At 33.0% G+C, this 13,238-nt stretch overlaps 2 protein-coding genes across 5 annotated transcripts in view; one reads left to right on the forward strand and one right to left on the reverse strand.

Moving 5' to 3' along the window:
• Positions 1–13,238, forward strand: part of LOC140439716 (uncharacterized) — a 241,028-nt gene that overhangs the window by 85,907 nt on the left and 141,883 nt on the right. The window lies entirely within an intron of this gene.
• Positions 1–13,238, reverse strand: part of LOC140439714 (carbohydrate sulfotransferase 11-like) — a 91,961-nt gene that overhangs the window by 24,943 nt on the left and 53,780 nt on the right. For both annotated transcript variants that reach the window (XM_072529812.1, XM_072529811.1), the window contains one exon: positions 12,493–12,736. In XM_072529812.1, the coding sequence (XP_072385913.1) occupies positions 12,493–12,736 (244 nt within the window). The remainder of the gene's footprint in view (positions 1–12,492; positions 12,737–13,238) is intronic.

A 13,238-nucleotide genomic window follows, 5' to 3' on the forward strand; every position in this document is an offset into this window, starting at 1 on the left:
CGCACAATCCTGTTGAAACCATAAACTTTTATCAAAACCTCCAAGATTAATTATTGTACTGGGGAATAAATTAACTAAAGTAGGTACGAGATACCCACTTAAAAAGTGAAGGTATGCTGGCCCGTTTAAATTACCTTCGAAATAGTAGGGTCCAATGATTTTATTTCTTACAATGCCAGCCCATACGTTTATCTTTTGCGGGTATTGTGTATGTTCCTGCATCCAGTTGGAGTTTTCTTTTGCCCAATATCTACAATTCTGACGGTTGACCTCGCCATTTAATTTGAATGTAGCCTCATCAGAAAAAATAATATTTTGAACCAAGAGAGGGTTTCGGTGGCTGTTATCCATCATTATTTCGCAAAATTGTATTCTTTTATCTGGATCATCCTCGTTTAATTCCTGTACAACTGTGCATTTTACTTACTTTACTTACTTTTGACGTACTTTGTGTACCGTTGTTTTGCAAACATCGAGATCACTATTAACCTTACGAACAGAAGCTGCCCATCTTCTTGAAAAGCTAGTAGAACATCTAATGTAACATAATTTACAGAGGGACGACCTGATTTGCGTGCATTTTCAACCGTGCCACTTTCTCGAAATTTCTTTTCAATCTTACTGTTGACTGCGTGATGGGTATTTCTGGATATTTATCATTAAATAAATTACACACTTCCATCTGAGTTCGCGATTTGTCTCCATACCCAATCATCATGAGTATTTCAATTCTTTGCTTTACACTCAAATTCATTTCTACTTAAAATTACTTCCAAGCAATTATATAGAACATTCACGAATTAATACAATGATTGTACTACTTAATTGTTATTGAACGTTACTAAAAATAATTACAGTTTACCAAAAACTAGAAGTAGGCTACTTTTTTGCAATTGATTATAAATAATTTATTTTCTAACCGCATACCTTTCAAATTATATCCATTAGACCCGAGTATTATACTTTTTTGAAATCAGCTCATTTTTATCGATCTAAAAATGTCCTAAAATAAAGGGTGTTACATTTAAAAAAGAGCCGATGACGTCATCACTGTAATGTGTATCACCTTTGTAGCATTTTCATTTTCCTTGATGTATATTTTGAAATCCCTCTTATATGTATTAAACTGAAATCCCCTCGTATATGTATTAAATTGAAATTCCCTCATATATGTATTAAAATAACAAAGAATGTTTTAAATGTTCCTATTGTACGAGTTAAAACCCAAATAGTATTTCGTTTTTTTTGCGTCGCCGAAGTTAATGTAAACCATTTTTAAGTTTGTTTATATCACGGACGCAAATTCTTTGGTATTTTCTTTGATTGAAACCGCTTTTAGGATATTCTGCGTTTAAAATAAATATTCCAGTTTGTGTTTTGTTTATGCTAAGTTAAGCGATAAGTTAGCACGTTTGGGCTTGATTTTAACATCAAAAAAACCAAATACATGGTTATAAGCAAAAATAGGATACCACCTGGTCAATTACTAGTTAACCAACAACCTATAACAGAAATCACCAACTTTTGTTATCTGGGTGCAAACTTAAATGAACAGTGGGACCAATCGACGGAAATTAAGATAAGGATTGAGAAGGCAAGATCAGCTTTCGTCAAAATGAAAAAAATCTTAAACAGCCACGATATAAAATTGGAAATAAAAGTTCGTTTACTAAAATGCTACGTATTCTCCGTACTTTTATATGGTGTGGAGTCATGGACCTTAACTGAAGCATCACTGAAGAGACTCGAAGCATTTGAGATGTGGTGCTATAGACGCATGTTGAGGATTTATTGGATAGACAGAGTTACCAACGAAGAAGTACTACATAGAATGGGTAAAGAGCGCGAACTAGTCAGAACCATAAAACGTCGCAAACTAGAATACCTGGGCCATATAATGCGCAATGAACAACGATACAACCTACTTCGGACCATACTTCAAGGTAAAGTGCATGGGAAAAGAGGTCCAGGACGAAGAATAATATCCTGGCTGCATAACCTGCGAAAATGGTTCAACTTAACCACTACCGGACTTTTCAGGGCAGTAGTCAACAAAGTCAGAATAGCCATGTTAGTGTCCAACATCCGTAACGGATAGGCACCATAAGAAGAAGAAGTTAAGCGAATGAATTTAAAAAATTATTAGATCACTCTCGTTTGGGTCGCTGTCAGAGGCAGTGGCCTACAGTGTGGGTCCAAATTGTTCGTCAAATTTGTATTGTTCTCGTGTTTCTTCATTTTTTATGAAAGATTAGTAGTTTTGCAGTTAATTGTGCAGTACGTGTTACGTTACGTGCAATGGTTCCAGTTTTGTAAAAATGTGCCGCTGATTTGTTTCTACCTCACCTATGTTTGTCCCCGGCTAATCAACGTTCTAGACCATTTGCCGCAGTCCTTTTTGTCGTGGATAGCAGAAATACCAGTATAATTCCAGTTTAACCCCAGAAGTGCTAAACTTTTAAACTTTCAAAAAAAAGAAATAAACATTAAAATAATAATTGCTTTCATAATTTAAATAATAAAAGAAAAGGTTTTAATAATTAATATTGTAAACCTTAGGGTGTGGCTATGCTGTCATTTTAATTGTTCTCTGGTAAATTCAATATGACAGCTAGATTCATATTTTTGTGACATTAGATTGTTTTGTTTTTAGAAAAGGTTGATCTTTATGAATAGTTTTCTTAAAAAAGATAATTCTTTACTTCGAATAATTTTTTATTTGCCACAGTTTATAGCCCAGTAACATTTGTAAGTTAAGTAGCAATTCCCATTTCTAAACGAATAGGACACACGTAAGTTTTTCTTTGTTATTTTTATATTTACTTTTGTGACTATTAATATAGTCTTTATGTATTATCTGTTTTTGTAACTGTTTGTGTTAAGACAGTAATAAATGTTTAATTTATCTCTCCGAACCATTTTGTTTATTTTAGAAAAGTCTCCTAACCATTTTTGTATTTCTAATAACTATTTCAATAGTTACAACTAGTTGTTGTACTCGTTATAATTCGGCACCTCGAAGCGGCGTCCATTTTAAATTGCTAGAGGTCCTCCCTGTTGTTTGTTTTTATTTGCCCTTTTGTACAGAAGATTTATGTAAGTATCCATTTGTTTCATTTTTTTGTAGTTGCCCCAATCCGACCCCTTGTCATCAACTTATCCACGACCCAGCTCTCCAAACAAACCCTGAGTGATGTTTGCACAGTTTCCTCTATTTTGCTTGCCCTATCTCTACCCCCAATAGTTTCTGTCCCCAACTTTCAACCCCCATAATTATACCCTATGTGGTAGGCAAAAATATTTCGTTACACCTTGTATAATGAAATTTTATTGTAAAATTTAGAACATTAAATTTAAAAATCGACGTGTTATAGATTTTTTTTATACATTCTCAAGAACTCTCTGATACAATAACATTAAACCAAAAGAATAAGAGAAAGTACTAATATTAGAATTTTAAATAGGCGCACAGCTACAAAAATGTTCAAAATTACCTCCCTGAAACGTGACACAAGTTGCAACTCTTAGCCTCATTGGTTGTCGTCTTCGTGCAAATATTTCTGGTGTTTTCTTATTTACTTATGTAAAAGTGTTTCAGTTATATTGGCTGAAACTTTTTCAGAGACGTAGTTTTGATCACGCTGATCAAAAGTTCTAAGACTATGAAATCAATTGTTTCTGAATTATAGAGTTCCAAAATATCCATTTTTAGTCCATTTTTGAAAATCATTCAATATACGGCATCTAAATTTCAATAAACACGAGATGGTATCGGCATGACATTTATTAATGTTTTCCTGTCAAAAACAAAGTGGAATGTCCTGGGTAGAATATCTACGTGGATATCTTGGTGAAATATCACGGTACCTACCTACGTTTCCAAATTAATTATTATGAAAAATGGATTAAAACCCGATATTTTGCAGCTCTATAACTCAGATAGAATTGATTTATGCGACTTGGGGTACTAAGAACTTAAGCGTTAAGATGTTTTTTTCTGCATAAAAACGGCGCCTCATATGAAAAAAAGACAAAAGATTTTTTGACAATTAAATAAAGAACTCACAAATAATTTTTAATTTTAAAAATCTCAGTGGCGTACCATTTTATTCTTTAAAAAAATTCAGTCCATCGCCCGTATGCGCGCCAATGATGGATATAAAATTCCTGATTGTATGTCAAAAAATGCGCAAGAACTAACTCTTTTATCACCCACCAAATTTCATTTGCATATCTTAACCTTCTTTTTTAAGTGCCGTCTCCCGATCGGAGGTTGTATGTCATCATCACTATCTTTACTCTATCTACTGCTGCTCTGAAAAGTTCTATAGAACTGCATTTAAACCAGTCCCTTAAATTCTTCAACCATGACGCTCTCCTTTTTCCTATACTCCTTCCTCATCTTATCTTTCCCTGTATTATCAGCCTTAGCAGTTCATATCGCTGTCCCCTCATTACTTGTCCCAGGTATTGTAACTTTCTTATTTTTATTGTGTTTATTATTTCGCTTCTTTGCCCATTTCTCGCAATACTTCCGTGTTAGTTTTCTTCTGTTTCCATGCTATTCTAAGCATCCTTCTGTAACCCCCCATTTCAAAGGACTGTAACTTATTTATGTGTTCTTGCTTTAATGTCCAGCTTTCAAGCCCATATTGTAGTATCGAAAACACATAGCATCTCAGTGCTCTTACTCTCAGTTCTATACCTACTTTCATTAAGCGATGCAGGGCGTATAAACAAAGATAAATTTAACAGATGATTGTTAAAGATGTTCCAAATGAGTCTACTCGTTCCGATAAGTAACAGTATAATTATGACACTTTATTAATTTTTTTATTTTCTCAACTATTAGTGTTTATTGCATAGTATATAAATTATTTCTATCGCTGAATACATAGTAAGTAAAAAATAATCCGATTTATAAAATTAATGAATATTTTATGCATACATACAAGTAACAGTTCTTCAAAAATATTTAAAAACTAACCGAAATGTCCATCTTTATTTCGTTACTGCCGACGTCGTCGGAACTCATACAGGTTCGGACACGATTTAATTTCGGTATTATATTTCGGTGCAAAAACTACCGTGGAATTTCTCTACTATGTACAGCGTATAAAGTCCTCACGTATATTATAAACCAGCGACTCCAACCACTAGCAGAAAATATTATTGGAGAATATCAGACGGGCTTCAGACGGGGAAGATCGACAATGGATCAAATATTTACAGTCAAGCAGGTCTTGAGCAAATCGTGGGAACACGACATTGATGTTCACAACGTGTTTGTAGACTTCAAACAGGCATACGATTCAGTCAAAAGGGACAGACTATACTATATATTGGCAGAATTAGCAATACCACATAAGCTGATTAGACTCATTAAAGCCACAATGGATGAAACTCAGGCATGTGTACGAATACAAAACAACCGGACAGACTTTTTCAAAATCTCGCAGGGACTAAAGCAGGGAGATGGGCTGGCACCAACATTGTTTAACCTGGCACTGGAGTATGCGGTTAGGCAAATGCAAACTGGACGAGAAAACCTACTGACCAATAAAACGGTTCAACTGGCTGCCTACGCCGATGATATTAATATTATGAGTAGAACATCAACAGGAGCACAGGAAGCATACGCAGAGTTAAAAACACAAACGAAAAGGCTAGGTCTGGAAATTAACACAGAAAAAACAAAAATCATGGTACAGACGAGAAGAAATATAATCCCACAAAACATTATGCATGAAGATGACATTGAAACGGTTGGAAAGTTTACATACCTGGGAGTAGAAATATATGCCGATGGAGCAGAGGATGGAGAAATACGAAAAAGGATAACGCAGGCAAACAAAGCTTATTTTGCCCTCTCCCATATATTTCGGTCTAAAAGTGTCCACCGAAATACAAAGATGAGAATCTATAAAACTTTAATTCGGCCAATAGCATGTTATGGCAGCGAAGCATGGGTCCTGAAAGAAACATCCAAAAACAAACTCGACACATTCGAAAGAAAAGTACTGAGGAGAATACTAGGACCTGTGAGGGAAAACGGAATCTTCAGAATTCGATATAACAACGAGCTCTATCAACTGTATAAGGAAACACCCCTGTCAGACTTCATTAGAATACAAAGATTGCAATGGGCCGGACATGTGATACGAATGGGAGAGGATAGGCTACCAAAACGAGCACTGAACGCCAGAATGCAGGGAAAGAGACCAGTTGGAAAGCCAAGAAAGCGCTGGGAAGACACAGTAAGCAGCGACGCACAAGCACTTTTAGGAGTCCGTGTATGGAGAAGAGCAGCCACAGACAGACAAGGGTGGAGGCAAAAAATAAAGGAGGCCAAGGCTCATTTTGGGCTGTAGTGCCGTAGAAGAAGAAGATTATATTTCGGTATTAAAATTTTGTAATTTGAATCGATTTGTGAGTATATTGTTAGTCAGCTTGATGGTTAAAGGACAATAAATTATATTTATACTTTTAATGTCGAATTAGCAGTTATTAGTTGTGCGATTTAAAACTACTTAAGTATATAGTTTTATTTGTATAACCACCCTATCTATACGCGATTGTGATTACTGTAACAATAACCACGGATTTCAATAACTGATATTAAGACCAAAAATGTCCTCCACTGATTCTGCTGATGAATTGGTTGAAAATACATGGAGTCCTCCTCGAAAACGAAGTAAAAGAAGCCCTCTTAGCGTTGAAGTTAAAGAAATCATTTTAAATGTTTTTAAATGTGAAAGACAAGAAAATCTCGGGTTAGTGGTTGAAGCTATTGTGAAAAAAGTGGCTAATAAAGTTGGAGTTTGTGATAGAAGTGTGTTTACGGTGATAAAGGAATACAAAACGAATTATCAACTCGCTGGACCAAAAGTATGTCTGACCCGGAAAAAGAAGTTTGACAAAATTTATAATTTTGACAAACGTGCCATTAGAAGACTGTTTCATTCATTTTTTTATGAGAAACGAAATACCCACCGTTGATAAGGTTTTAAAGAAGGTGAACGATGACCCTGATTTGCCAAATTTTTCGAAAACCACATTTTACCGAATATTAAAAAAACTTAATTTTCAATATAAACGTAGGGGAAGAAACGCTCTTTTACTAGATAGAGACGACATTGTGGTGTGGCGAAGAGAATATCTTCAAAAGATAAGAGCTTATAGAGAGTAGAAGCGGAACATATATTATCTGGATGAGACATGGTTGAACGCTGGCTATACAAAGTCTAAAATATGGGTAGACACTACAGTAAAAACATCAAGAGAAGCTTTTTTGGATGGATTAACAACGGTATTAAAAAATTCTTCAGGTAATTTATTACATTATTCAGTGCTCATAAAGTTTACCATACATTTTTGCTTATAATTTTTTATAAATTTATATAATTATATATATATATATATATATATATATATATATATATATATATATATATATATATGTATATATATATATATATATATATATATATATATATATATATTATTTCAACATTATTGAGTAATGAGTATTTTTTTGTTATTATTATTATGAAACTTTTTAGAATTGTACAACAACTAAGTATAGTAAAAATTAAAAATAAAACTTATATTTCTTGCAGGCACTGTACATAAAATTGTTGGCAAAAAAATAAATTCCTGGGTTTTTCGCCCGGTATAAATGGTTCCTATTATCGGATATCAACTAAAACAATCAGGTTCTTTGTCGAGCACTTTTGCATAATTAAAATATAAATTTCGTATTTTATAAGATAATATATATTCTGACTAAACAAACAGATAATCCCAAATGCGGCCCTGTTGCAGGCCTACACGTGGTAATGTTTACATCTTCCTGCATCGGCTAATGAATTTTACTATAATCTAAGGTCTTTGTTGCAGAGAATTGTTTTCATTTTTACAAACGCATTTCTTGGTATTTCTATCCTTGCTCTTATTTCGGTTGTTTGATCTTTATTGTCTGAAATCCAGGTTCCTAAGTATTTGTATTTATCAACCCTTTCTATCAGTACATTTCCCAAATGTATGTTTGTTGGTAGAATTGAAGGGGTTAGAATAAAAATGGTGTAAGTGACATAAACACTGTTTTGAGATAATTAAGCTTAAAGTTGTTTGAATTTAAAAAAAAATCCAGGAAATGTTTAATTCATATCTTTGATTGCTTTTATTAGAAGCAAAATATGAAGTTTTAGTTACACTTTGAGTTTTGGAAAATATTTTGGTTTTTTTTTAAAAAGAGCACTTACACCGTTTTTTTTTCAAACATTAGTTCAATTTGATTAAAATTAAAAAACAAAAAATTTAGAAACATTTTTATTGAGATTAAATATAGTTGCAAACATTAAACTAAACATTATCTGAGTCAGAGTCAAGTAAAGCCGTATCCATCTCACTTTCAGAATCTATAGTATTAGAAGCATCAGCTGTAACCTGCTTTGATGTCGATGCAGCACCTCTAATACTGGTTTGTTTAAGTTTATTATCCTTTTTCTGCCTTTTTGCGTTGCCATGTTTTAATTCCTTATAACAGTCATGATGTCGCGGTGGTATGTACTCCATGAGGGACTACAAATTTTTCCATTTCGCTGTGCTGATGCTCAGAGAATCCTCATTTAATTCGGTACAAAACATCTTTCCCAAATTATTGGCTGGTCTACTTTTACCCAAATAAGGACAGGTACATGTCGTGAAAGGAAAATCTTCACTTAGAGTACTCTTAAAATAAAAAGAATAGGTCTCCAAACTTTTGATATATTTGAAGTGACGAATTTCTCTGAACTTAAAACTATATCCCTCGACATCCTTTTTTGGGTCGCCTATTGTAGCATTCAGATGTGAAAATGAAAAGAAATGCTCTTTGTTCATGAGATGTAAAGAAAAACGTTTAGAAGCCAACCTTATTACATCAGCCCAGTCAGAAGGAATAAATACTTGCGGAATTTTTCTTTTGCATTTTTCTATAAGGCCAAAAGACCGGTCACACTCCATATATGTGTGACCGGGTTCTAAAAATGTATGTTCAATTTCTTCAAGTTGTGTAGCTTTAAACAAAAACATAAATAATTTGCATATATTTTTATTTTTATTTTGGCCGCCACAAGAATCACTGTAGGCGACTAATATTTTAATTCTAGGGGGCAAGGATTTTACAAAGTCTAATAGACATGACCACATTTCTTGTGAGCCCCTTGAAGCTATATTTTCAGACCATACATACATGTGAGCTTCATTGGTTAGGAGATTGTAAATACAAAAGTTGTATGTCCAAAGTTGCCTCAGATAAAATACTTTGGATGTGGTCAAGAGTGGTGTTGGTAGAGACTGTTGCAGGTCAAAGCATACCACTACTGCATCTGTCGAAAATCTGTATTTCTCGATGTCGCTTTTCTTCTTGTTTATGGCATTTTCGGCACGTTTCTGATGAAGAGCTAACTGAACCTTACTGTGTGATACTTTAGAATCATCATTAGGAAATTTTATAATATTTTGATGGGAATCACAGCGGGAACAGGTGTCTGAATATGGACAATGAAAGCTTAAGTTAAATTCGCTATTGAAAATATGTCGATAGTAAGAGAGCTTCACAGGAATCTTGTTTTCCTCTTGGCCTTGGCAAGTAGTTTTGTATAAGTCATACATAATCTTAATATTTAAATCGGGTGACAAGTATTTCGTCTGAGAATTTTCTTTTCTAGAATAATGGCTTGTGTATCTAGGAAACCTTTTAATATGATTGATTACAAAATTGCGTTGCTCATTTTCCATCCTCCTGTGAGTTTGTCCTTTTCCTCTTTTGTCTGGCTCAGCAATACCAAGGTGATTAGTTTTAGCACATACAGATGTAAATCTTTTACTTTATATATCAAAAGTTTTTAGAAAAAATTGTTTACAAACACGCTTTTCTAATAAAAATATATTTGTGCTAAATTTTCTTTCGTTTGTGCTGTCAATTTTCTTCCTATTTACGTTAGTTTTTTTTATGCATGATGATAAAAAAAACAGTCTGATGATCATATGACGGTAAATCATAGAAGGCTTTAAAAAGTTTGTCTGTTTTCTTCACAAATATTTATATTGCATTTGTATCGACATGTATGCTGATAGGGTTGCAGTGACCTATTTTTATGCACCTTGTTGTTAGACACATACTCTTTACCTGCAGTTCTAGAGCGTTTTATTTTGTTGATCTTCCATTCAGATGGACGTCGCAGCCTTTTTCTTGTTTTATCTGGAGTAATATGAATCGCCTCATTTGTTTAAACTACTACAGCGGTATCAGAGTCAAGATTGTCTTCATTTGCGTCTGATCCGGAAGTAGATGATGGAACGTATTCTTCGTCTTCGTACGTATAGTAAGGATCTGAAAGTATAAAAATAATTTGGAACTTGCTGTGACACTATTCAGATAATAAAAACGATATTGTTATAATATTTTTATAATATTTTTTATAATTTTTACCTGTAACTGTACTTTAGTTTATTTTCATTTCTGTGAGGTAGTAGATATTTCTTCTGTTATATTTGCAGTGCTTATATTTTAGTTTATAGTTTACTACTATACATTGTTTTATAATTTACCACGCGAGATTAAACTTTTAAAATACAAAAAGTTTTTTGGATTCTTTTTATTTATATCTTCACTATAATAATAATTCTACGTCCCTAATTTACTTTTGCTTCTAATTATGCATAAATATTAAATTTTCTAAAGTAAAAATACTTAAAATAGGTATATATATTTAATTTACTAAATTAAGACTACGAAAAAAACGTTATTTTTTTAATATGCCCTGTCATGAAAAATATACTTATTACGCCCCTTAAAATATTTTTTAAATTATTTTACATTCTTAATTGAATTAAACCGAAATAACAAAAATGGATAATTTTTTAACAGTAACCCCGAAATTAATATGTGCATAAGTATTTAACAATTTTATGCAGATATAGATAATAATGGAAGAAATATAACAACCAGTTTTATTGTTAACCTTTTGGATATTAATCAAAGCTGTAAAATAAAATAATAAGCAAAGGGGCTTACCTTCGGTCCTTTCCATTTTTATTTTTTGGAAAAACAGCTCGTAAATCGATGAACTAATCAATAAACTACTAACACAATCGTAGCATGTGTTTAGAAAAACAGTTAGTTCTTCTAGGAATAGGAAGGGTACAATTACATAAATGGTTCTTTCGGTTGGAATAGCAAGGATGCAAGTGCGTCTACACCCTTTCTATTCCAACGGAAACTGCACCTTCATTCATCTAATTTTTCTACTATGCAATAGATGGCCCCAAATGTATTAAAAATCACTTCTCGACTTTTTATTCTAATAAATATGTTCCTTATCTGTTCAGAGCCGTACTTATCTCGAAATATGTCAAAAATGTACTTGCACCCTTTTTATTCTAACCCCTTCAATTGTTTTCTTCAATAATATCATGTATTTGGTCTTTTTTATATTCATTTTTAGTCCATATTTTTCACAGAAACTGTTTGTTTTATTTATCAGTAATTTGAGTTGTTCATCAGAGCTTGCCATAATTACGGTGTCATCTGCATATCTTATATTGTTAATAGATCTTCCGTTAATTATTATTCCTTCCCTTTGAGATAGTAATGCTTCTTTAAAAATGGGGTTATCTTCATATCTTCATATCTTAACCAGTTTCAGAGAAATCAATAAATCGTTAGTTTGTAAGAACAATTTCAACACCCCGTGTCTCTGAAAACGAAGCATTTACAGTCAGCTGTCAACAGAAACTGTCATTATTTTTCATGCAGAATCACTCCTTGAAGTTAGTTGTAAAGTTAGTTGTAAGTATTTACTAAAACTGTTTATATTTTACAAATATAAAAAGACTAAAAACCGACACTTTGAACCTCTGTAACTCAGAAACAACTGATTTCTGAGTCTTGGCGCAATGATAACTTTTAATCAGCATGACCAAGCTGCTTTTCTGAAAAGTTTCAGCAATTTTAAATGAAATCACTGTTAAATTGGAAAAGTACCTGAGCCATTTAAAAATAATTTTTAATTTGAAATATCTCAGTGGTATACAATTTTTTCCTTTAAAAAAATTCGGACCATCATTACCCTTATGGACACCAATGATGAATTTGTTTGTCAAAAAAATGAGCCATAACTATCTTAGAAAAACTCCTAAATTTGCATAACGAAGCATTTTCGGACATACGTTTATACATCAAACTATTATTTTTACATGCATAATCACCCCCTGAAGTTTGTCGCACTTATTTACTAACACACAGTATACCCCCAAACTCCCTAGCAGTGGAGTTTGTGACTGAACCAAGGCTAAAACGTTTTGTTCCATACGATCTACCTAATAGATTTGAAATCACCGATATTAAAGATTCTATGGAGCAAAACTAATTAGTTATCTGGAAATAGGGAGAAGAAAAAACCAAAGTGATCCTAAAAGATATAATAAATAACTTATTTTACTTACTTTCTTATATCTGTACTTCATGATAATCTCGTTTCCTAATTTCTTATGGTGCGTGTGAGGCAGCGCATACTGAAGCTTGTCTCGGTAAGCCGAAAGAAGTCTTTCTAAAGGGTGCCGAGCTACTAAAAACGATATGGAAGTGTTAAAAGCCTTTCGAAGATCCTCAAGTGATGGACGAGGATACTTCTGTCTGGCCAACGTCATAGGTACTAATTTGCTCTTTTTTAAAAACTTTGGGCTATATCTAAAATCAAAAATAGCTGTTATTATAAATGTAAATTTTTCAAAATATCTCTAAAATTGAGCCTGTTTTTTTTCTGGAAGCCGTCTGTTCTAAATCTATCGTCCTGTAGTCGATTAGCTTATTGTATATCTATATATATATATATATGCTATTTATGTTCTTCGCTTTAACAACACTCGATGAACAGGTATACCCAGAGCACATCAAACCGTCTTATGGTAACAGTATGTTTTGTAGAAACTGCCTTACTATGCTCAAGGTTTGCCTGTAGTGCCCTTGTTAAGACCGTTGCGACGGATTTGGGAAAAAGACAGAGTCTGCGACTGGGGCCGCTACCGAATAAGGGGGATAAAATTAAATTATTTTATATAATTTATTAGATATTTATTTAGTAGTTATTAGATATCATGTATTTTCATTGTATTTTCAATGAAAATTGTGGTTTGTTCCTAGTAAATACTCTAATAAGATGAGAATTAAATTGAAAATATCTTCAAAAATC

This window comes from Diabrotica undecimpunctata, chromosome 4 (genome assembly GCF_040954645.1).
Source record: "Diabrotica undecimpunctata isolate CICGRU chromosome 4, icDiaUnde3, whole genome shotgun sequence".
In the NCBI taxonomy this organism is placed as follows: Eukaryota; Metazoa; Arthropoda; class Insecta; order Coleoptera; family Chrysomelidae; genus Diabrotica; species Diabrotica undecimpunctata.